General features: G+C 43.0%; 1 protein-coding gene across 4 annotated transcripts in view; it reads left to right on the top strand.

The window, feature by feature from the left end:
- Window positions 1-2087: 2087 nt before the first annotated feature.
- FBN1 (fibrillin 1) overlaps window positions 2088-21780 on the top strand; it is a 228806-nt gene continuing 209113 nt past the window's right edge. For 2 of the 4 annotated variants that reach the window (XM_036033266.1, XM_036033271.1), the window contains exons 1-2: window positions 2106-2240; window positions 2863-3206. In XM_036033266.1, coding sequence (XP_035889159.1) covers window positions 3043-3206 — 164 coding nt within the window. In that variant the 5' untranslated portion in view covers window positions 2106-2240; window positions 2863-3042. Of the gene's footprint in view, window positions 2241-2862; window positions 3207-21780 lie in introns of those variants that run through there. The other 2 variants (XM_028505704.2, XM_036033263.1) reach the window with 2 other exon arrangements.

Raw genomic sequence — 21780 nt, 5'->3', positions numbered from 1 at the left:
GTCACTGGGTGGAGGACTCTAAGTGAGTACAGAGTGTCTCCCACATTAGTGGAGTGTGGGGAAAGCAGGCCTCTGGAGTTTCCAGGTATCCCCAGAGGGTGCAGAACAGCCCAGACAACTGATAGACAGGACAAAACCTCCCTGGACCTCCAGTAGGCCTGCTTTTCCTGAGCCATGGTCCCTCTGCTCAAACCCCTTTCCCAATCTGAGTAATCCCTGTACCTCTTCCTGCTCAGGGAGGTTTTAAAAAATGCCCTAGCGAAGGCTCCACTCCAGGCTATTTAAATCAGAAGCTGCAGCGGTTGGGTCCTGGAGTCAGTTTTTTCTTGAAATTCCTAGGTCATTATACTGTATAGCCAGGGTTGAGAAGCACTACCTTAAGTGAAGTCTAGTCATGTGTTTGGAATTAAACATCACTTCCTCATGGAAGCCTTCCTTGATAGGCCCTAACCTAGGTCAAGTCCCCCTTCTATACATCCTTCAAGCAAACACCCAGTACATCTCCCTCTTGGCATTTAACAATTAGGTCATTATTTATTTCAAGCCTGGCTTTCCCTGCAGACTGCCTGGAGAGAAACACTTCTGCCTTGCTCACCAAGGAGCCTGTTTTGACCGTGCACCAACTGGTCCAGTCAATGCTCAGTAAATAACTTCTTGAATGAATGATCACCTTGACTCAAACAAGGGTGTGCCATTGAGGCTCCCATTCACAACTCTGCTAAGAGAATTTTTTAACCTTAAACTAGACCCCACATACAAGCAATTGTAGGACTATGATTTTAAAAGGGCTCATAGTTTTGACAACTTTATTGTTTTCTTCACCTTCATGTGTGGTAACACTTCAGCAGGCTCATCATCACCACTACAGTCCTGTGGTCCACATTGTCATTCCCATCTTGCAATTGGAAAGAGGCTCAATAACTTGCCCAGGTGCTTATACCCTATTATCTGGGCACAAACAATTGCAAATAAGGAAACCCCCCTTCAACAGGATTCCTGTTTGTGTTGAGCTGTGATTTCTGGCTTGACAACTGGTGGCTGATAGACGGGGATTTTCTGGGGGTCTCCAGTTCCAATGGCCAAGGCCAGGGTGTGACTTCCTGCCCTCCTAAACCATTACAGGGTGCAGACAACACCGGGCCTTGTCCATATAAAGATGCCATAAATACTATATTCTCCAAAGTCACTGTGCTTTGCTGTTCTGGAGAAGCAGCCAGTGTGTGTATGTGTGTGTAGGAGTGCGTTTGGGGGAGTCGAAATAGGTTCATCCAGGACAACTCCAGTCTTAGCTTTGCGCTGGACAAGAGAACCATCCCTTCGCGGCCCCTACCCCAAAAGTCCCAGGTTCCCACATTCACAGGCCTCTGGGTCAGAATCGCACTCAGTCTGCAGGAGTATCCCGGGTCCAGCCCGGGCGTCTTGAACCGTGCCTCAGGAAGAGCCGCGGCTGGAGCAGCCTCTGGACGCCGGGGCGGCAAGTGGCAGCAGCGAAGTCCCTCCCCCTCCCGCACACCAGCTCCTGTGGCGGCCGGCGACGCTCCCGGCCCCAGGCTCCGGGCCTCTAGCCTCCGCTTGGTGCCCAGCCAGGGAGGCGCAGTGAGGAGGCGCGGGCAGCGACAGGTCTCCTCCCGCGCCGGGGCCGCCTGGGCCTCCCGAGCCGCAGTCTCCAGCGCGCGTTCGTGATGCAGGTGGCACAGCTTTCCAAGCGGGCCAGGCTTACCAGATCACGGGAGAGGCTAATCTTGGGTCTTGATCTCCCAGCCCCAAAGCGGGCTAAACCGCTACTCCACTTCTTCCCATTCCTTCAACTCCTCACCCCCAAACGAACAATCCCAGGCCAGGCAGGACCGGATCACCTCTGCCTCCTCCCACTGCTCTAATCCTGCGAGCGAGGGAGGCCCCTGCGCCGAGGCGGTGGCTGGCAAAGGGGAGTGGAAAGGGGGGAAGGATGGGGCCGAGGGGTGGGGTGGTGATGAGGGGGATGTAGGAGGGGGTGTCATTTTCTTTTTCTTTCTTTTTTTTTAAAAAAGTATTTCTCTCGCGAGAAACCGCTGCGCAGACGATACTTGAAGAGGTGGGGAAAGGAGGGGGCGCGGGAGCCGCAGCAGAAACTGTGGGTGCCGCGGGCGGACAGGCGGCCACAGCTGGGACAGCTGCGGGCGGAGTCGGGCAGCGGCTGCCGCGGCCAGGACCGAGGGACAGCCGCCGCCGCCTCGGGAGCCGGAGCCGCCGCTTTTCCAGTGGGTTCAGCCGAGGTCCCGACAGGGGTCGGGTGGCCACAGGGGCTAGAGTTCCAGCCACGGAGGCGTTTGCGTTTGCGCCGCGCTGAGGACAGGGACGGGGGTGAGGGGCTGTCCCGGAACGTCCACAGCTGGCGCTGGCCCTCCCCTGCCTGACAGCTTCCTGGCCTGGGTCTCCCGGTGCCGGGCTCCGCGTCAGATGTTTGGGGGGCGGTGGCAGTGCCCGTAGCCGGCCGGGGACGGCGCGGCGGGCTCCAGCCCAGCGGCTTGGGAAGAGGACAGGCTAGGGAGCTTAGGGCGTTCAGAGCGCGCGTCGCGCGCAATTTGTGCCATTAAAATAAACCCAGTGAACTCGCCCGGGGGCTTAGGACCTCTCGGGACACGGGTGCTTTGCGGAGCCCTTTTCAGGCAGCGTCCAGTGGCGCGTGGGGTTGGCTGGATCCACCGCCGCCGGGGGCCTGGGTTTTTCAGCCAGCTGTGGACCAAACGGTCTTCACTTACCCAAAATAAATGCGCCACGCGCAGGCGGCGCGCGCGGGCTAGGCTCGGGAATGGGGACCATGCAGCTTCAGCATCCCGATGCACTGAATGTCTCCCCGCCTGGGCGATTTGTCTGTTGCAGCTGGCACGGGCCGCCTGAAGTGGGAGCAGCGCCTGGAGAAGGCGGGAGGAGCCCGGCCCGGGGGACGGGCGGCGGGAGAGCGGGACCCCGGCGGCGCGGCGCGCTTAAGGGCGCAGCGGCGGCCGCGGAGCAGCCCCGGGCGCGGCGAGAGGCGGCGGGAACCGGCGGCCGCTCGACAACATGCGGCGAGGGGGGCTGCTGGAGGTCGCCCTAGGATTTACCGTACTCTTAGCGTCCTACACGAGCCATGGGGCGGATACCAATTTGGAGGCTGGGAACACGAAGGAAACCAGGGCCAGCCGATCCAAGAGAAGAGGCGGTGGAGGACACGACGCGCTTAAAGGGTAATGGAACGGGTCGGCTCCTTCGGTGTGGGTCTCCCCTCCCTCCTCCAGAATCTGACCGGGTCGACGCAGGATAGGTGAAGGATCCCTGACAAGACCTGTGGAGGCACCTTAGAAGGGCAAGGGTTACCCAATCCTCAACACGTCCGAGGACAAACACTCTAAGGATTTCTGCCCCAGAGGCGAGGTCATGGTTAAAAGGAATCTTGGACCATTGTTGAGGCAGATTTTGGGAGGCCAGAAGGGTTCTTTGAGGAAGAAGGGGAGGAGCTGCTGCGACTGAGAGAAGAGGAAAAGTCCATTCCTTTCCCTTCACACCAATTCCGGTTGGGTTTAGGGGAAAGTGCTTTTCCTGTGGGCACCTTTGCAGATGGTCCATTTGTAAGGCAGCAAGGAAAGGAAGGGATTCCAATGGCAGACTGTCAAAGAAGACATACAGTTCACAGTTGGCTGTCCTCTACGTTATGCTTATTAAAATCAGGGACTGGGTTTTCTGAGTGGTTCTGCTCTTCAGATGTCTACACTGGAAGCACAGCAGGGCGAGAGTCTATGAGAACTTGTTTTGGGGTTGTAAGGAGCTCTTCATTTCACTGGGGCAGTAACCCTGCTGTGACCCACCGTTAAACGCGTGTTTTAAACCAGTGGTGGGTGTGTGTTATGTACATGCAATTGAGCATTTCACCAGCTGCTTATGCCCCTACTACAGAAAATGTTTCAGCAGGAAATACTTACTCAAATTAGGCGGATTGACTGTATCTGGATTGTCAGTTCCCTGAATTGAAGAAGGGTGGGAATACACTTCTTTTACAATTGTTCAGCTTGAAAAAGATATCTTCCTGAGATTAAATTCAAGCCTCCATAGAAGTAGGAGGATGGACCATAAATGACCCACTTTATCTCCTTGGAGGAGCCTGTGAAAAGAACTCAGACAGGAAATATTCAGAGGTTTTCTATTAAGTTCTTAGGATTCTCATTGTTGCCCTCTCTCTCTCTCTTTTGATTAGTTCTGTAACTTGATTGTAGGGCTTTGAGTGACCAAATGATGTTTGCTGGGCTATGTGGCTGAACATTACTACTACTACTACTAATACTACTACTATTCTTCTTCTTCTTTCTTCTTTCTTCTTTTGTCTTTTTCTTTCTTTCTTTCTTTTTTTTTTTGGTGCTATAAGCTGTTTTAATTATACATGTAGTGAAATTTGTGTCTGTATAGCCCAGGTGGGGAATTGAAAGTGCAGTGAACTGACAGACCAGGTTTTGAGTCCTGGTCTAGCCTGGGGACAAGATGATGGTCAGAGCCAGCTCTCAGGCTGTGGTAAGATATGCTTGATTTTCAGACCCTAGGAAATAGTTGTGATTGATTTGGTTCCACCTTGGCCTCTGTGGAAAGTAAACCTGGGATTCCTACAGTGTTGGGAAGAAAACTTGCGTATCACAGTAAGCCCAACCCTGATCAGGCCGCAGACATTTACTGCCCTGTGTGTGAGGCCTGTGGCAAGTTCATTGAAGGGACTGAAGCTCTGGTTTTCATGTGTTCTCCAAAGGACCTCATTTAGTGCAGCACTTTTCCTTTGAAAACATTTCTGCTCTATACAATATTATCTTAATATCTAAGCTTGCTGCCATTGTTGAGAGAGAGAGAGAGAGAGAGAGAGAGAGAGAGAGAGAGAGAGAGAGAGAGGAAGTGGGGGTTTAATTCTGCGGATGGAAATCTGCAGGGAAACATTAAGCCTGGCCAGACGTTTGTCTCATCTCTGTGTGCTATCGCCAACCAGTATGTTTCCTGGGGAGGCACAGACTCAGTGTGCAAACAGAAACTAAGCTCTGCTGCTTAACAGCATGTCCACACTTTTACTCACACCAGCACTTGCTTCTGTTGGGTTTCACATGTTTTATGACTGTGGAGAGATTACCCTCTCTGTTCTTCATAGCATTTGGTCACTAAAACAGATGTTACCCTATGGCAAACTATTTATAAAGCCTTCCCCAAAATGTGGTATTAAATACAACACCAATCATGACTATTCCTAATTCTCATGTCCTTTTTAAGGTTTTACATATATAAAGGCTTTTAAAATAATTACAATGAACCCTTGCAGTATATTATATGTTAATATAATGAAACTTTATAATGTAAGGATTTTTATTTTTATCATTCTCATATTATCTATAAGGTTTTATATAGATAGGTAAAAATGATAATTTAAAAAGATATACATTTAAAAGGATTTCTCTACTTACCACTCAGACACTATATTCTTGTGCATTTAAAAAAATATGGGCATATATGCATACATATACAAATACATATACACATAAATATATATGTATATGTACACACATATATACATGTATCCTTTTTAATACATGGAAGGTACCGTACATCCTGTTTTGAACCTTGTTCACCTTTAAATATCTTTAGTGCATCCATCTATTAAATCATATGGATATACCTCATGTATTCTCTTGGCATATAGAATTCCTTAATGTGGCTGAAACAGTTCCCTAATACAATCTTTAGATCATATTAATTTTTTGCAGTTACCAACATTCTTCTACATAACTGTGATATGTGTAATGTACATGTACAAGTTGACATGTGGTATAAATTAATAAAAATAGAATTACTGGGTCAAAAATTTTCAGATTCATTTTAAACAATTTCCAATTCTGATGTTAAATTTGAGTGGCATTTATTTAAAATGTATTCTCTCTGCTTATTGCTATTACAGTCTCACATGAATAAGTCTTTGAACCATGCCCTGCTGCATAAATCATCAGGGAGAGCAGTTGTATGTTACATTTTTTCCAGTTATTGCTGAAAATTTCTATTTTTGCTAGTTAAAATATTACCAGCTTTAAAACTAACCTCTTTGACTACAGTAAAGCCTGTTTACCATTTTGATGGAAGTGCACCATTTATGAAGTGAAAGTGATTTGTAACCCCTAAGTCTGCCTGATGCCCAGTTGGTGGCAGCAACTTTCAGCACCTCACTAATATTTCCTCTAGTTAAAAGGTACTTTAAGCTCATCAGTGTCTGCTGTGCCCTGGTCTAGTCTTTCCTACAAATACTGCCTTCTTGTCCTTCTGCGATGTGACAGGTGACTACAGAATCTGCCTTGGAGTTCGTTCGTCTTGGTGTACGTCTTCCTGTCCTGTCAGCTGCCCCACTCCACACACTAGGGAAACCTGCCTAGTCCTTCCCCGTCTGGATGTATAGTCCTAGCTTGTCTTCCTCCCCTCCCATCCTGTTGCAGGTGTTTTTTTTTTTTTCCCTTTCCCACTGGGCAGCAGAAGTTGTTCCACAGTGGAAATTTAAGCATCCTCAAGTTTCTTCCCAGTTTTTGCTGTGTTTTCTTAGAGAAAATCGCCAATTTCTGTTTTCGCAGGATTTTTTTTTCATGGAATGAGTGTGGTCCACTTTCACTCTACAAAAATTACATTTTTCTCAATTTTGAAATGAGAATTTTGCAAGTTTCAAAATGTTTTCAAGTAATAAATACATAGTAGTTTTCCTTTGCTTGCGTGTTGCTTTACATGGGTGAAATGACTTTATGAGAAATAATAAAATTTTAGCTTTATTGTTTAAATTTTACTCCATCACAAATTTTCTCAGCCAAATTCTTAACTTGTGTGATTAGGCACAGACTGTGGGAAATAATCCAATAAAAAACACACACACACACAACTCGACTCGAAGAGCAGTTGTTATGTACCATTTATTTATGATTGCCTTATTGCTTTAGCTTCCAAATACAGGACTATTATGGTTCCCTGTCAAAGGGAAAAAATAGTTACAGTGGAACCCCATTTCCCCAAATCTCTGATAAGATGGATTGAGAAGTTCCGTCCTTGTTGCCTGGTTTATAAGTGTATGGGACTGGTGGTATTTCACACAATTTGTCCCCTTGTGCGTGATTCCTTTTGGTCTTTGTTTATTTGTTTATTTTCTCCAGAGGTCTTGTTCCCAGAAAAATACACATGGAACAGTTCATACACAGGGTAGATTATGTGACGGCAAACTCCTAGGGATTAATTACACAGAAGCCTGTTATTAAAATAAAGAACGTTAACAGGGAACACAGAAAAAGTTCTGTAGACTTTATAAAGCCCATTTTACTTTACAAAGAGGACTTTAAGACTCCATCTGAAGTCAGATAGGCTAATAATTAAATGTCGGTAAAAGACTCCTGCAGTGCTATGGTTTATCCTTCTATTTATTGAAAAAATTATGTTAAAATGTTGAGACACCATTGAAAAAGATGCTCTTAAGTAGAAGCCTTCAGCAATCCCACATTTTAAACATGTAGATGGAGAAAAAATGTTTATTTATGTGACTCATTTCATAACATTTAAGACACAGAGGTCGTTTACCAAGATGCATAAGTTGTTGGTGTTACAAATTAATTAAAACATGCACCAGACTCCAGTGAGATGAGGTCAGGATGATGGAAATGGAAGTACAGATATCTCTCCAAGCTGATTTGGAATTTTAAAGAACAGTGAAACGTTTCTTTGTTGTCTTGTGTAGCAGGCACTTAAACAGATTATATTATTATGCCAGTGACTCTGAGCAAGCAAAACACCGGACAAATTATTAGGCTATTCATACACTAGTTTGCTTTTCCCTACAATCAACCAAACAACCAACTTACCTAATTTGGGAATGTTAGCCTTAATTTTCAAAGTGAAAATAAGATTTTAAATGTTTTCTTGAAAGAGAAATAAGTTCTACTAACAATTTCTCTGTTTCTAGAAATGAACCCAATAAATGGACCCATTCAAGCAACTTAGAACGTTTTTCCATGATTTTTTTTTTTGAGAAAGCTGAAATCAACAATATATCAGGCCTGAGCTATATGACAGGCATATGAGAGTTTAGTGTTTCGAGAGTGTCAAGGTTGGTTTTCCCATTACATTAGAAAATCATCCAAGGCAAGAAACCTATTGTAAGCATTTAACATTAACTTATTATTTGATGGGATTTCAAAGAGCTCATTCATTCAGGAATCCTTAATTGAATGCCATCCTGAATTTAGCTGTGTGGAGCGCCAGAGATGTACACCCCATGGCCTACTGGGGCTTAGGATTTGCTAGCAGAATCAGGTGCATTGTAGGAACCAAGAGTCGACCGAAAGGTTGTGGAGGGCCTGGGGTCTAGGATTAAGTGAAAACAAATAAGAATACAATTGTCGCAGTCACAGGTGACATTCAGATGACGCTTACGTACCAGGCACTGCTTTCAGTGTTTCGTGAATACATATGATACCTCACTGGGTGCCCACAACATCTCTATGAAATGAGTCCATTAGCTTCCTTTTACAGCTATAAGAGCTGAGGCACACAGAAGTTAAGTTTTAAAGACAAATTCTGAACATTAAATTTTATTTCTCCATCAATTTTAGTTATGGTTGTGGTTTTTCATTCCATGGGAGTAAAATGTGGGACTAAGACATTGTAAAATTCCACTTAAAATTCCTAATATTTCTTTGTTCATTAATCCCAGGCATAGTTACTAACATGAGAATATTTTGTCAAACAAGAATATTTATTTAACTTTTTCGCAATGACATAATAAAACAGGAGGAATGAAACAATGTCGGAACTGGTGGGGTCTTTGGATGGCACATATCCTGTACTTTAGTTTCACCCTTGACTGCCATTGAGAGTGGTAGGTGACCCTCACTTGGGGTCACCTACCACTCTTGGAGTGGTGTTCTCCTGCACCACCTGGGCTTCCGTGCTGTAGGTGTCTCTCATTGTGTAGGTGTCTCATTGTGTCCTTCAGAATCTCTTGCTCTCATGTGCCATGTGAGAAGTTTTTCTCTGAATAAAGTTGCAAGAGAGATTTCTCTTTCCAGGTGGGGCTGGTATGCATGTTAAGTCCTTAAGACACAATATGATGAGTTCTTTTTTAACTTTCAGCATCATTTTTAAGTTGATTGTCTGTGATATATAGTTTTTATATTAAATTGCTGCAATAATGGCAAAGAATAGCAAGCTCTGATATGTCACTCACTATTGCCCTTCAGATATATTAATTAATTTAACACATACTTCCTTGATGAGAGGGGTTATACTTTCTTGCCCATTTAACACGTGGAGGAGCAAAGGAATGCAGACTTTTAGAAATTATTCCAGAGATGTATTCTAGTAGGAGATAGAACTGGGAAGTCTGGCTTCACAGTCTGTGTTCTTAACTAATGTCGTAACAATCTGTTGTAATAAGTCTTATACCTGGTAAGTTTATTCTTCTTTGAAAGTATCTCTTGATACTTTCATTTCCCCAACAACTTCTCCTACCACTGTTGTGGGGGGAGACTGAACATTTATTGAAGACAGATGCAGTCACAAGGCAAAGGAAGCATCACTGTGGAAATGGGACTAATAAAAAAGACTTCTCAGAGAAAGTGTACCAGGGGTCAGCAAACGGAGGACCAAGCTTCTTGTTTTCAGGAAGAAAGTTTTATCAAGACAAAGCCATGCCCACTTGCTTACCGATTATCTGCGTGTGCTTTCACACTGCAGGGACAGAGTGGAAGAGTTGAGGCCGAGACTGTATAGCCTGGCAACAGAGAAAGTGGGCCGGCCTCTGGTCAGTGTGACAAATTGGTGCCCATTTATTAGGACTGAGAACTTCTTGAAGGCAGGGTTCTTGTCTGTTTTATTTATTACTAGGGGTACCTAGGAGCTGGGCACATGGTAGGTGTTCAGTAGACAATTTTTGAATGACCAGTTCTGATGGACTGTGCAACTGGAGAAGGTAAATTATATAAATTAGAACTTGGAGTAAATATATGAGAGAAAAATTTGAATGAAAAAGGCATGAAGTGAAAAGAATATGAAGTGTTTGCGATTGAGGGATGTTGAGTGCAGTAGGGCAGGATTTGCACTGCGTGCCACTTGGGGGCCCAGGTCTTCAAGTGGCCTGTGAGTGAGGCACCCCCGGAGTTGTACAGAATGCAACCCTGTGAGCCTGTCTGCAGGTAGGGACATTGTCAGGGCGAGAGAGGGACTGACAGACACATAGTGTTACTATCTGGTTGTTGTGGAAGGTGACAATGGTGAGTTATTAAAGGATTCTAAGATGGGAACACGATCATGTCTTTGCCACTCTGGCAGGGCTGTGAAGGGTGTACGGTTGAGAGAGTAGAGAGACTAGAGGCAGGGAGATTTGGGCGGCTAACAGGGGAGTCACGGTGGGTGTGGACGATGGCCTGAGCAATGGCAATGGAGGGGGAAGGAGAGGCCCACCCAAGTGGTGTTCCAGGAGTAACACGGGCAGTACTCGACCGCTAGGTTGTGAGAGGCAAGGGGGCAAGGCACTGAGGATGCTTCCACCTCCTTATGTTAAAACTTCCTACACATAAAAATATTAGAGCACCATTAATGAGAAACAAAATCATTCCTAGTCCCTCTACTATAAGGAAACAAGCTATTTTCATGTGTGAGTGTTTTGGTTATCTTATTGCTATGTAACAAATTACCCCCAAACTGAGTGGCTTAAAAGAACAACAATTTTATTATTTCTTATGATTCTGCAGGCTAGGAATTTGGACAGGGCCCAGTGGGGAACCTTGCCTCTGCTGCCTACAGTGTCACTGGGGCTGGAATGAGCGAGAGGCCTTCTTCACGAGTTTCTGGTTCTGTGATTGTGGACCGGCGCCCACAGGCCTGTTTACTTTGGTGTGGTTTAACTGAATGGGCAGATAGAAAAGGGAGTAAAGGAAGCCAAGGGTCGCTGGTCTGACTCTGTTGGGGGACTTCCAGGTTTTAAAGCTCTGTCCTGTGTGATCTCCTGCCTGGGCCTGCCCCTGGGGATGGAGCCACGTAGTGTGTCTCTTCAAATGGGGAAACTGAGCCACAGGTGCAGTGAACAGGCCTTGCTCAGGGTGTCTGTTGGGGCTGGATCTCGAACAAGAGCCACATGCTTTAACCTCATATGTTGGCTGTAGAACTGACTCGAATGGCTGTAAGCTGGCTGAAAGGGCTCAGCGGGCTCATGTGTTCATTGTTCGCCGCAGCCTTCAGTTCTCCTTCACGTAGTCTCATATCGCCCCCCTCTCCACATGGCCTTGTGATATGGAGGTTCCAGCAGCATAGCCAGACTTTTTACATGGTAGCTCAGGATCTCAAGGGCATGAAAGTGGAAGCTCCCTGACTTTCCTTAAACTTAGCTTGGAACTGCATGCAAGTCATAGGCCTTGCCCAGGTTCAAGGGTGTGGACAAAAAACCTTACTCCTATTTATCTATTTATTTATTATTTAAAAATCTTTTTTATTGTTCAGTTACAGTTGTCTCCACTTTCCCACATTACTCTCCCCTGCCCTACATACCCCCTACCTTCTACTTTCAGTCCTGCCCCCACCCCCCAATGCATTGACTTTGTCCCTGGGTCCTTCACACACGTTCCTTGACTTGACCCTTCCTCTTCTTTCCCCCATTATCCTCTTCCTCCTTTCCTCTGGTCACTGTCAGTTTGTTCTTTATTTCCATGTCTCTGGGTCTATTTTGCTCACTTGTTTGCTTTGTCGATTAGGTTCTACTTATAGATGAGATCATATGGTATTTGTCTTTTACTGCTTGGCTTATTTCACTTAGCATAATGCTCTCCAGAGCCATCCATGCTGTGTCTTGAAGGGTGGGAGTTCCTACTTTCTGCTGCATAGTATTCCATTGTGTAAATGTGCCACAGTTTTTTGATTCACTCATTTACTGATGGGTACTTCAGCTGTTTCCAGCACTTGGCTATTGTAAATAGCACTGCTATGAACATAGGGATGCATAAGTTCTTTTGAATTAGTGATTCAGGATTCTTAGGATATATTCCCAGCAGTGGAATCGCCAGGTCAAAAGGCAGTCCTATTTCTAGTTTTTTGAGGAAATTCCATACTGTTTTCCACAGTGGGTGCACCAGTCTGCATTCCCACCAACAGTGCACTAGGGTTCCCTTTTCTCTACAACCTCCCCAACTCTTGTTTGTTGATTTGTTTATGATGGCAATTCTGACCGGTGTGACGTGTATCTCATTATGGTTTTAATTTGCATCTCTCTGATGGCTAGTGATGCTGAGCATCTTTTCATGTGTCTCTGGGCCCTCTGTGTGTCCTCCTTGTGAAGAGCAGCATGTGCATGTGTCTGCAGGAAGGGGAGGAATTTGTGCAGACATCTTTGGAGACTGGCTATCAAAGTGAAGGAAAGGTCTTTGGAGAAGGATTGATGTTTTCAGTTTTAATTCTAATTTGATTAGCTTCGTTCCCCACTAAAGATCCTTCATGGTATTTTGCTACTGTGACCTCATAATGAAAAATGAACAATGTCTCCATGTTCTGTTAGGTCACAGGTGGCAAACACAAGGCCCGCAGGCTGATTCCAGCCCTCCACCTTGTTTTATCCAGCCCTGCACCTTGTTTCTACCCAGCGGCAGCACAGAGCTCTCACTTAACTGTTAAGGAGCAGTTACATTTGTACAGTCCTAAAATTCCATTCAGCCCTTTGAAGGCAACTGCGAGGCTGATGTGGCCCCCTGTGAAAATGAATGTGACACCCCTGTGTTAGGTGAATGTTAAGGGTGCTGTTCTTAGCTTGTCCACAGTTCTACATTTAAAGAATTCACAAACCCTAGCAATAATATTACAGTTCTAATAAACTGGCCAGTTTTATTTTGTTTATATGTAAGAATCATGAAACTCCTAACTTCCCCCCTTGTCCTTTCTTTCTAAGAAACTCAGGAAGAATGTTACTTTTTAAAGTATATTTTATTGATTATGCTATTACAGTTGTCCCAGTTTTTCCTCTTCTTTATTCCCCTCCACTGTGCACCACCCCCACCAGCATTTCCCACCCTTACCCTTAGTTCATGTCCATGGGTTGTACATGTAAGCTCTTTGGCTTCTCCATTTCCTATACTGTTCTTAACCTCCCCTTGTCTATTTTGTGCCTACCAATTATGCTTCCTATTCCCTGTACCTTTTCCCTCATTCCCCGCTGATAACCCTCCATGAGACCTCCATTTCTGTGATTCTGTTCTCAGGAACAAATTTAATGCACAGTCACTTTAACTTATTATTTTAGGTATTTGGTTTGTTTTGCCTTCCTTTTATATGGGATTTTACTTTCAATTTCTATTAATAGCCTAATTTTTATATATCTATTCTTGTAATTTATCTCAAAAGTGTTTTTTTAGAATCAGGGGTTATCATTAATAAAAAAACAGTTTATAGTTGCCAATGAAATTGGTGTTGTAGGGAGCTAAAATCTATTCTTTTTGTCATAAATGGAGTAGCCACATTGGTAATAGAATAAAACTGGATTAGGAATACAATCAAGTTTTTATCGTAGATCTAGTACCATTGAATTCTAGTTTGCAGTCCTTGTGACTTTAACACTTTCTCAAGTGGCGTTTTTGTTGCAGTTATTGCTGCACCATTTATCAGCACCCTCAGGTTGGAAAGGAGAGAGGGCGATTCCCAGGCCAAGACGTATTCCGCATGTCAGGTGGGCTCCGAGCGGGAGAGCTGTTCAATTAGACAAGTTACTTGGTTCAGAGTTCTGAAGGGTTGTAAATTCCTAGACCATCAGTCATACTTACATTCAAATATAAGTATCCAAACACATTAAGTCCAAATATAGCGCCACCATTTCATGATGTTGGTGCCGGGAGACAGGATTTATGTCTGCCCTATGGACACGTTATATCTGCTGTTGAGTTCTTAAGTTCATGGTTTTGAACTCAACTATTCTGATATCTCTATTAATAAAGAGGATATATTCTGGAGACAGGCTTTTGTTTTGTTTTCTTTTGTTTTTCTTCTTCTTCTTTTCCTCTATTTTCCTCTTTTCCTTCTTCTTTGTTATCAATGCTTTCTCCTTTGTACTCTGCTTTATCATCATCATCCTATCTCATCTTTTCTGTCTTCTTGAAACTTTATCAGCTGAACTTCAAATAAAATAGGGATGATAGGTATATCAAATAAGGGTAAAGCATTAAGAAAATTAAATTCTAAGTAAAATGTTAAATTTTCACCTGGGGGTTCTGGGGTGTTCAAAAAGAAAAAAATAGGGGTCAGGTTGTTGTTAGGGGAGAGAAGGAGAAAGATGGAGGGAGGCAGCTGAAGATAGTTGGAGAAAGTTCTGGAGTGACACATCTGGTCAGCCAGTGACCTGGGCTGGACACCGCAGGTGCTGGGGTGCCTACAGATACTAATGACAGCTCCCTCACTCCTGGCAGGCTTAGTGCTAGGTGACCTGTGGCCTTAACCTGATTGTTCAGGGGACCAAGGGCTTTTGGAGGAGAGTCAGGGCATGAAAGAAAGACGGACACTTGAATGCCAGAAAGGATTCCTGTAAACAGAAATTAGAGGAATTCAGTGAAAAAATCAGATCAATCCATCACTTATTATTATGCACCAGTGTATGTGGCACTACGTAAAGTTTGGTGCAACATGCTCTCCTCATGAATAATGGTTCATTGTCTGCCATTTCCCTCACACATTTGATGCTAAATTATTATTGTGTAATCAGACCTTCATAGGTGCCTTTGATGAATAACTTCTAAAAACTCTTCTTGTTTTTAACTTTTTTCGCATATGAAACATGACTCAGATTTTTCTCTATAGCCAGGCCATCCATCTCTGTAAAAATATTACAAGTTAGTACACTAGTAGGACAGACATTAAAAATTTGTAAATGCTGAAACCAAGGCCCAGAGAGAGTTCATTGAAAAGTGCTCGTTATTTTTTTTTTTGTTACTATGAACTAGAAAGGTGTGGAAGCTGAGTGACACAGTGGCAAGAGCTGATTTAAGTAGGCGTGTGTCGTTGCATTGGAGATTATGCCTCCTCTTCGTGTTCATACCCCAGAGAGGGTGATGGGTACCTGCAAGTCCTCAGCTGGGCTGCCAGTAAACACACCTGCACCCTGGGGGCACGGGCGTTTTCTTGTTCTCGCTGATTTGGCCATCGGTAGAGCAATCAGCCTCTCAGTGGTCAGCACTGGTGGGAGGCCGGGCACCAGAGTTTTAGCTCCTCAGTGCTACCTTGCAATCAGTGGAAGTCTCCAGATTAGGTGGAGTTGAGTGGGATGGGGCTTTTAAAGGAAGGTAGGTATCTGTGTGGGTAGCAGTGAGGGGGTGGGAGAAGGAGTGAGGGAGCCTTCTCTCAGAGTCTGAGGGGTAACTGCCCCCCACCTCCACCCCACTGTCTCACTTCTGATTAGCAATTAGAATAGCAAATGTTCTGAGGTGGGCCATGGCAATTCTAGGTCTGTACACTTGGACTCTTGTTAAAACTTGCTGACTCAGTTATCCAAACTACTAATTGACACATTTAGGTTCTGTGTAATAAGTGTGCCAATGAAGAAAAAGCTCAGATTCTTGTCTTCTATATCATCTCTCCCAGTAATTTTGCAGAACATCTGCCTACTATAATTGACAACTCTTTATTGAGCATTAGCCGTGTTTGAATTGGACCTGATGCTTAATTCTCAGAGTGAACACCCTGACTCAAGCCTGTTGATACTATGATCCTCTTTCCAACAATTGTAGACAGAACCATATTGGTAATATCTTTCTATGCTTTTGCTGATGAGGTGAACATCTGAGATGATGTGGACAAGTGCTCTGCCAGGAAGGACTTGATATGCAACCTTCAGGTGGACAAAAAGTTTTGAATCTCTCATGGGCTGCTGCTGCTTCACACCCCAAAGTTTAGGCCATTGACCTCAGGTTTGCAAATTTTATATCCCATTACCACCCTGTGAGCTCTGTACTCTCCAGGGCCACATAGCTGATGTTTTAGCTGGAATCTGAGTAAGTGTCTGAACATTTCCTGAAGAGTTGGCGAGGAGTGATTTGGCAGGTCAGTCATAAAAACCCAGAGCTAGTGGCTGGGGTATACGTTCTAATTACTGTGCACTGTTTCCCATTTGAGCCTGGTTGTGGGTGGCTGGGTAGTGTGGTATGGCTTGTGGGACCGACTGTATTTTAAAGAATCGAGGAGTCATTTTCAATGAACGCTAATAAGCATTGGCCATGTTTTCAGAGAAGCTTGAGAGTGCAGACATAGGCATGCTTGGAGCTTACTAGGATGAACCTCAGACAAGTGGCTTGACCTATCTGAGCCTCAGTTTCCTCACTTGTAAAACAGGATTGTAATGCCTTTCTGTGTTGTCCCGAGGCTTAATGAAATCATACATTTCCAGTTCCTACTATAGTGCCTGGTGTGTTCAGCTGTGGTGATGAAGTTGGTGATAATTTTGATGCACATCAGGAAAATGAGGGATGGAGTCATATAAAGAGGCTGGATTTTTATGGCCAATGCAAAAAGTTAGATGATCATTAGTATCTGGATACCACAGTCTCCACTTCCTCTTCTTGGAACCGATTATTTTCAGAAATAAAAGGAAGCAAATATGAACTTCAACATTTAAAAAAATGTAATTTTAATGGAAACTTACTTTGTCTGTGGAGCTCTGGTTATACCTAAAGGCAGTGTGCACTTGAGGTTTTTATTTTTAAATGTCCCCTCCCCCAGATTGTGTTGCCTTCTTTGGGAAATAAACTTACTAAGTAGTATTCCTTATTAATATGCCCATTTCAACTCCTCCAAAGAAGTTTGCATTGTTTTATTGGCAGATGTAGCAAACAGGCCCTGTCTCTTTCCTAAGGGACACTTTTTTTTTTCTCCAAGAGCCTTTGTGAAAGGAATTTGTATTTTAGGAAATGGAAAGACTGGCCCCAAACCATTTTCTTTGGCAGTAGTGTAAAGAGCACCCTGAAAGATAATACTGTTTTGCGGTGAGGTGCTTGGCCATTTTTTGAAATGTGCTTTCATTGGTTACGATCAAGTAGATAAGAAGCCACACTACCTTTCAGCTCATGATCTCAGAGGTACAGAGGTGCACTCTTTCCCAGCTTCTACACATCCATCCCCAGGAGAAGTCTGGCACTGCTCCTGTTTCTCTGCCCATCCCTGTGGCCAAGGAGATGGGGCACTTGGACCGGCCAGGTCTGAGCCATGTGGAATGAATTCCTCTTAGGAAAGAGGAGTTTGGCCAGCACCGAAGAGGAAGGAATGCTAGGTGGGTAAGCAACACATCTGCACCCAAACCAAGAAAGCTCTCTTTTTCATCCACCCAGCACTTCTTCAGTTTGCTCCCCTATTACTGTTCTCTCTGGGCACTTTGTGGGCAGGCCTTGCTTGCGTGATTTGGTTGGGGTCAGGCTGACACAGATTGGCCACCCCTGAGAAGAGCCATGGCCTTCACTTTCCAACTGAGCATTCCCTTTCTTTGGCTTCACCCTTTGTAGCAATGTAATGCTCACTCAGTACAAAGGGATTCTTATTTGTTGTTGTTTTACTTCTGTGCCTTATTTCTCTTGAGAAATTGGAAATATTTTTATTTTCTTTTAATGATTCTCATTTTGGTTTTAATGAGAGTTGACTTTCAAGAGATCTTAAACTATTGAACATCCGGGAAAGTGGAACAAAACATACATTATCTTAATTGAGGCAAAGCTTTGGCAGAGTTCCTAAACCCCGCCCCCTTACATACCATCCCTGGTTAACTGATGGGCAATAAACTCTATGAAGTTGTGGTTGCTTCATACTCATTCACAGCCTGTAATAATAAGAGTGCTTTAAGTAAGGAATGGTTTCAACAGATAATATGTATTTTTCTAATTGTCATTAAAAATGTTCAAATTATCTGATACTTCTCGTCCCCTTTGGGTAAATAAGACAACCACTAATACAATCAAAGTTTACAAAGAAGCAAAAATATAAAAAACAGTGCAACAAATACCAGGTACTTTCTATACTCTACTAACTTCTCAAGAAAGAAAGAAATCTCAAATAAGAAAACAAACTTTTGAAAGTTTTGAAAACTTTCAGGAATTTTATAACAATATGCGAGCCATTTTTTTCCTTCTTTTTTGACTTAATATTAAGAGATATTGTTGACCATTCAACAGAATTCTAGACAGCAGGGTTTCCTTTGACCTTGGGTTGACTTATCTGTTCATTTGCCTTTGGGCCCTTCCTTGAAAAGAGTTTAACACATACTCTCTTATAGTGAAGAACTGGAAAACATACCAGGATTTCTTGCTAAATGGTTTCCCTCATTTGTTTCATATACCCCATGACTATAAGAATTCTTTCATTTGTGAATAGAAAAACCAAAATTCAGCCCTTTTATAGACCTGATACAAATCAACCCCTCAAATTTATTATTATTTTTTGTTAATGGATGTTAACGTAACTTTTGTTATGTTTTTTTATTAAGAAAGTTAAAGTATTCTTATGAAAACGAATCATGTCAAAAAGTGGTTGTAATGCCCAAGGGAGCCCGTTTCCTGGGCTGACATGCTTAACTATTTGTACAATGTAGTTAAGTCATTTGCTCTTGGATTCCTTGTCTAATGAACAATAACCTTATTTTAGTCACACACTTGAAATTTGTGCAAGCACTTGAGTTAGTTTTTGCCTCTTATTTAAGATGGCAAATGTGTTGGAAATGTGTTATCACCTCTAAATGGAGAGTCCCATCCCTCTTAAGAATGTTGAGTTAAATAACAGTAAATGTGGCTCTTTAAATGCATGATGTCATGATGGTGTGTAAGAGAGTGCGGTGATCAGGATGGATGGAGCCAAATGCAGTTCCACAGTTGTTTTTAACTTTCTTTTTAATGTGGAGAGTCCAGTAGATGTACAGATAAAGCTCCAGCTTCTGCAGTTACCTATTAATGGTCAGTCTTGTTTTATCGATTTCCTCCCTTCCCCCAAATATTTTGAAGCAAACCCTAAAAAATAATTTGGTGAGCATTTCAATATGCATTTTCTAAAACATAAGGAATATTTAAGAAACATAAACATGATACCACCATCACATTTAACATTAACATTAATTTAAAATATCATCAGATCTCCAGGATTTAAGTTTTACTGTTAGGTCATACATTTTATTTATTTATTTATTACAATTAGTTCAAATCGGGATTCAAGTAAAGTTCATATTTTGTAGCTGGTTGATATATTTCTTAAATGTTTTTAAATATGTAGCTTCCCTTTGCCATTTTACCTTGTAATTTATTTATTGAAGAAATGTTTTCATGCTGTAAGACATGATTTATATGTGGAATCTGAAAGTCTGACAAACTCAGAGTAGAGTGGTGGTTACCAGGGACCGCTGGGGGGGGGGTGGAGTGGAGAGAGAGTGCCCAAAGGATATAAACTTATGGTTATAGGATAAATTTGGGGATCTAATGTACAGCATAGTGATTATAGCGAATAATACTCTTATATACTTGAAGTGCTAAGAGAGCAGAGATGAGATGTTCTCACCACAAAAGGAAGTAGTCACTATGTGACGGGATGGACATATTACCAAATGCTATGGTGGTGATCATTTTGCAATATATAAATGTATCAAATCAATGCATTGTGCTCCTTAAACTTATACAGTGTTACATGTCATTTATATCTCACTAAAGCTGGAAAATAAGGAATTGGTTCATGTCCTGTAGAGCACTGCTACTTAAAATGCCAGTCCATAAACCATTTATTGCCAGTTTGTAACAAGATGAGAAGCATGTGCCAGAGTGGAAATTCAGTATGTCACTAAGCACACTATTTAGCTCAGCTGATATTTTTTTCATAGCAAGACTTTCTCCATGAAGGAAGCAGTGGGGTAATTTATTCCATCATAAGCTCCTTATCTCATTATAGACCTGAATACATAGTGTGTGGACCAGCACTGGCCAGCCCTGGGACCACGCTTGGAGTGCACTGCTGTTGAGTTTCTCAGGCTGCTGATGACTGCACTGCACTCCAGTGGTGGCGGTACTTACTGGGTTCCTCTGTCTCCTGTGTTTGCTGTGACTTGCTTGTTGGCACTAGAGGCAGATCCAGTTCAGAATCATTCTTTTGGCAAGAAGGCTTTGTAACTGGTATGTGTACTCCTATTAGGAAGCCCTCCATGCCTGCTCGTATCTCTTTTTGTGATGTTAACAGCCATTGATGATCACTGTCTAGCTCCATTAATTTTTTAGGGTAGCCATATGGGCATATGTGAATGTCGTCATTTCCTATTTATTATTAATACTGTAAAGTTCTACACATGGTTTTGAACTTATACTCATTGCTTCACAGCCAGCAGTGTCTATGATGCTGCCAGGTCTGATTTTTCTGCATTCATCCAAACTGACCCATGACTTTGAGAGTTTGGAAAAATTATTTACTATCTAATACTAAGGGTTAGCAATTATTAGGTATAAAATTGTGGAAAACTTATACAGAGGAACCCAGCACTAGAGGGGGCAGAAAACAAGGATATAATTATGCAAGTGTCTATTCCTCTCCCCTTACCCAGTGATTTTTGTTTAAATGTCAAGATGGAGAAACTCGGTGTGTTACTTTTATTTCACAGTAAGAGTTTCAGGCCAGGGTCTTATGAAAAGATGGTAAGATTTTTGGACTATGGGTGGAAAGCAGATGTTTGCAGATATCTTAACAGTCAGGAGTGAGTACTTGTATTCTCATTTCATCATTGCTTTCTCAGGAGTGCTCCTTTTTTATTTAAGAAATAGTAACTTTTAAATAAACTTATTGTGGTAATCATGTCACAATAGTTGTAAGTCAAATCATTATGCTGTTTACCTTAAACTTATACCATGCTGCATGTCAGTTATGTCAACAAAACTGGAAAACAAACAAAAAGAAACAGTAAAACTTCTTTAAATTTTTACTTTTTTAACATTTTTAAGTGTTATTCCATTATAGTTGTCCCAATTTTTCCCCTTTTGCCCTCTTCCACCTAGCCCGCTCGCTCCCCTGTTCCCATAGTGAACCCCCACACTGTTGCCCATGTCCATGGGCAATACATACATGTTCTTTGACTAGTTCCTCCCCTTTCTTTCCACCATTATCCCCCTCCGCCCTCCCCTCTGGGTGCTGTCAGTCTGTTCCATGTGTCTATGCCTCTGGTTCTATTTTGCTCATTAGTTTATTTTGTTCACTAGATTCCTCTTATAGGTGAGATCATATGGTACTTGTCTTTCTAAAGAAACCATCATCAAAATGAGAACTGACTGTGTGGAGAACATATTTGCCAATGATACATCAGACAAGAGTTTGATCTTCAAAATATATAAAGAACTCATCTGACTCAATGCCAGGAAGACAAACACCCAATTAAAAAATGGGCAAATGACCTGAACAGACACTTCTCCAAGGATGACATACAGAGGGCCCATAGACACATGAAAGGATGCTCAGTATCACTAGCCATCAGAGAGATGCAAATTAAAACCACAATGAGATGCCTCACATCAGTCAGAATGGCCATTATTAATAAATCAACAAACAAGTGCTGGTGAGGATATGGAGAAAAGAGAACTCTGGTGCACTGTTGGTGGGAATGCAGACTGGTACAGCCACTGTGGAAACAGTATGGAGTTTCCTCAGAAAACCAAAAATGGAACTGCCTTTTGACTTAGCACTTCCACTGCTGGGAATATGCCCTAAGAGTCCTGAATTCAAAAGAACTTATGCACCCCAATGTTCATAGCAATGTTA

The sequence above is a fragment of the Phyllostomus discolor genome, chromosome 1 (genome assembly GCF_004126475.2).
Source record: "Phyllostomus discolor isolate MPI-MPIP mPhyDis1 chromosome 1, mPhyDis1.pri.v3, whole genome shotgun sequence".
NCBI classification, from domain to species: Eukaryota; Metazoa; Chordata; class Mammalia; order Chiroptera; family Phyllostomidae; genus Phyllostomus; species Phyllostomus discolor.
Note: the sequence above shows the minus strand (reverse complement) of the source record. Positions and strands in the feature narration are given on the sequence as shown.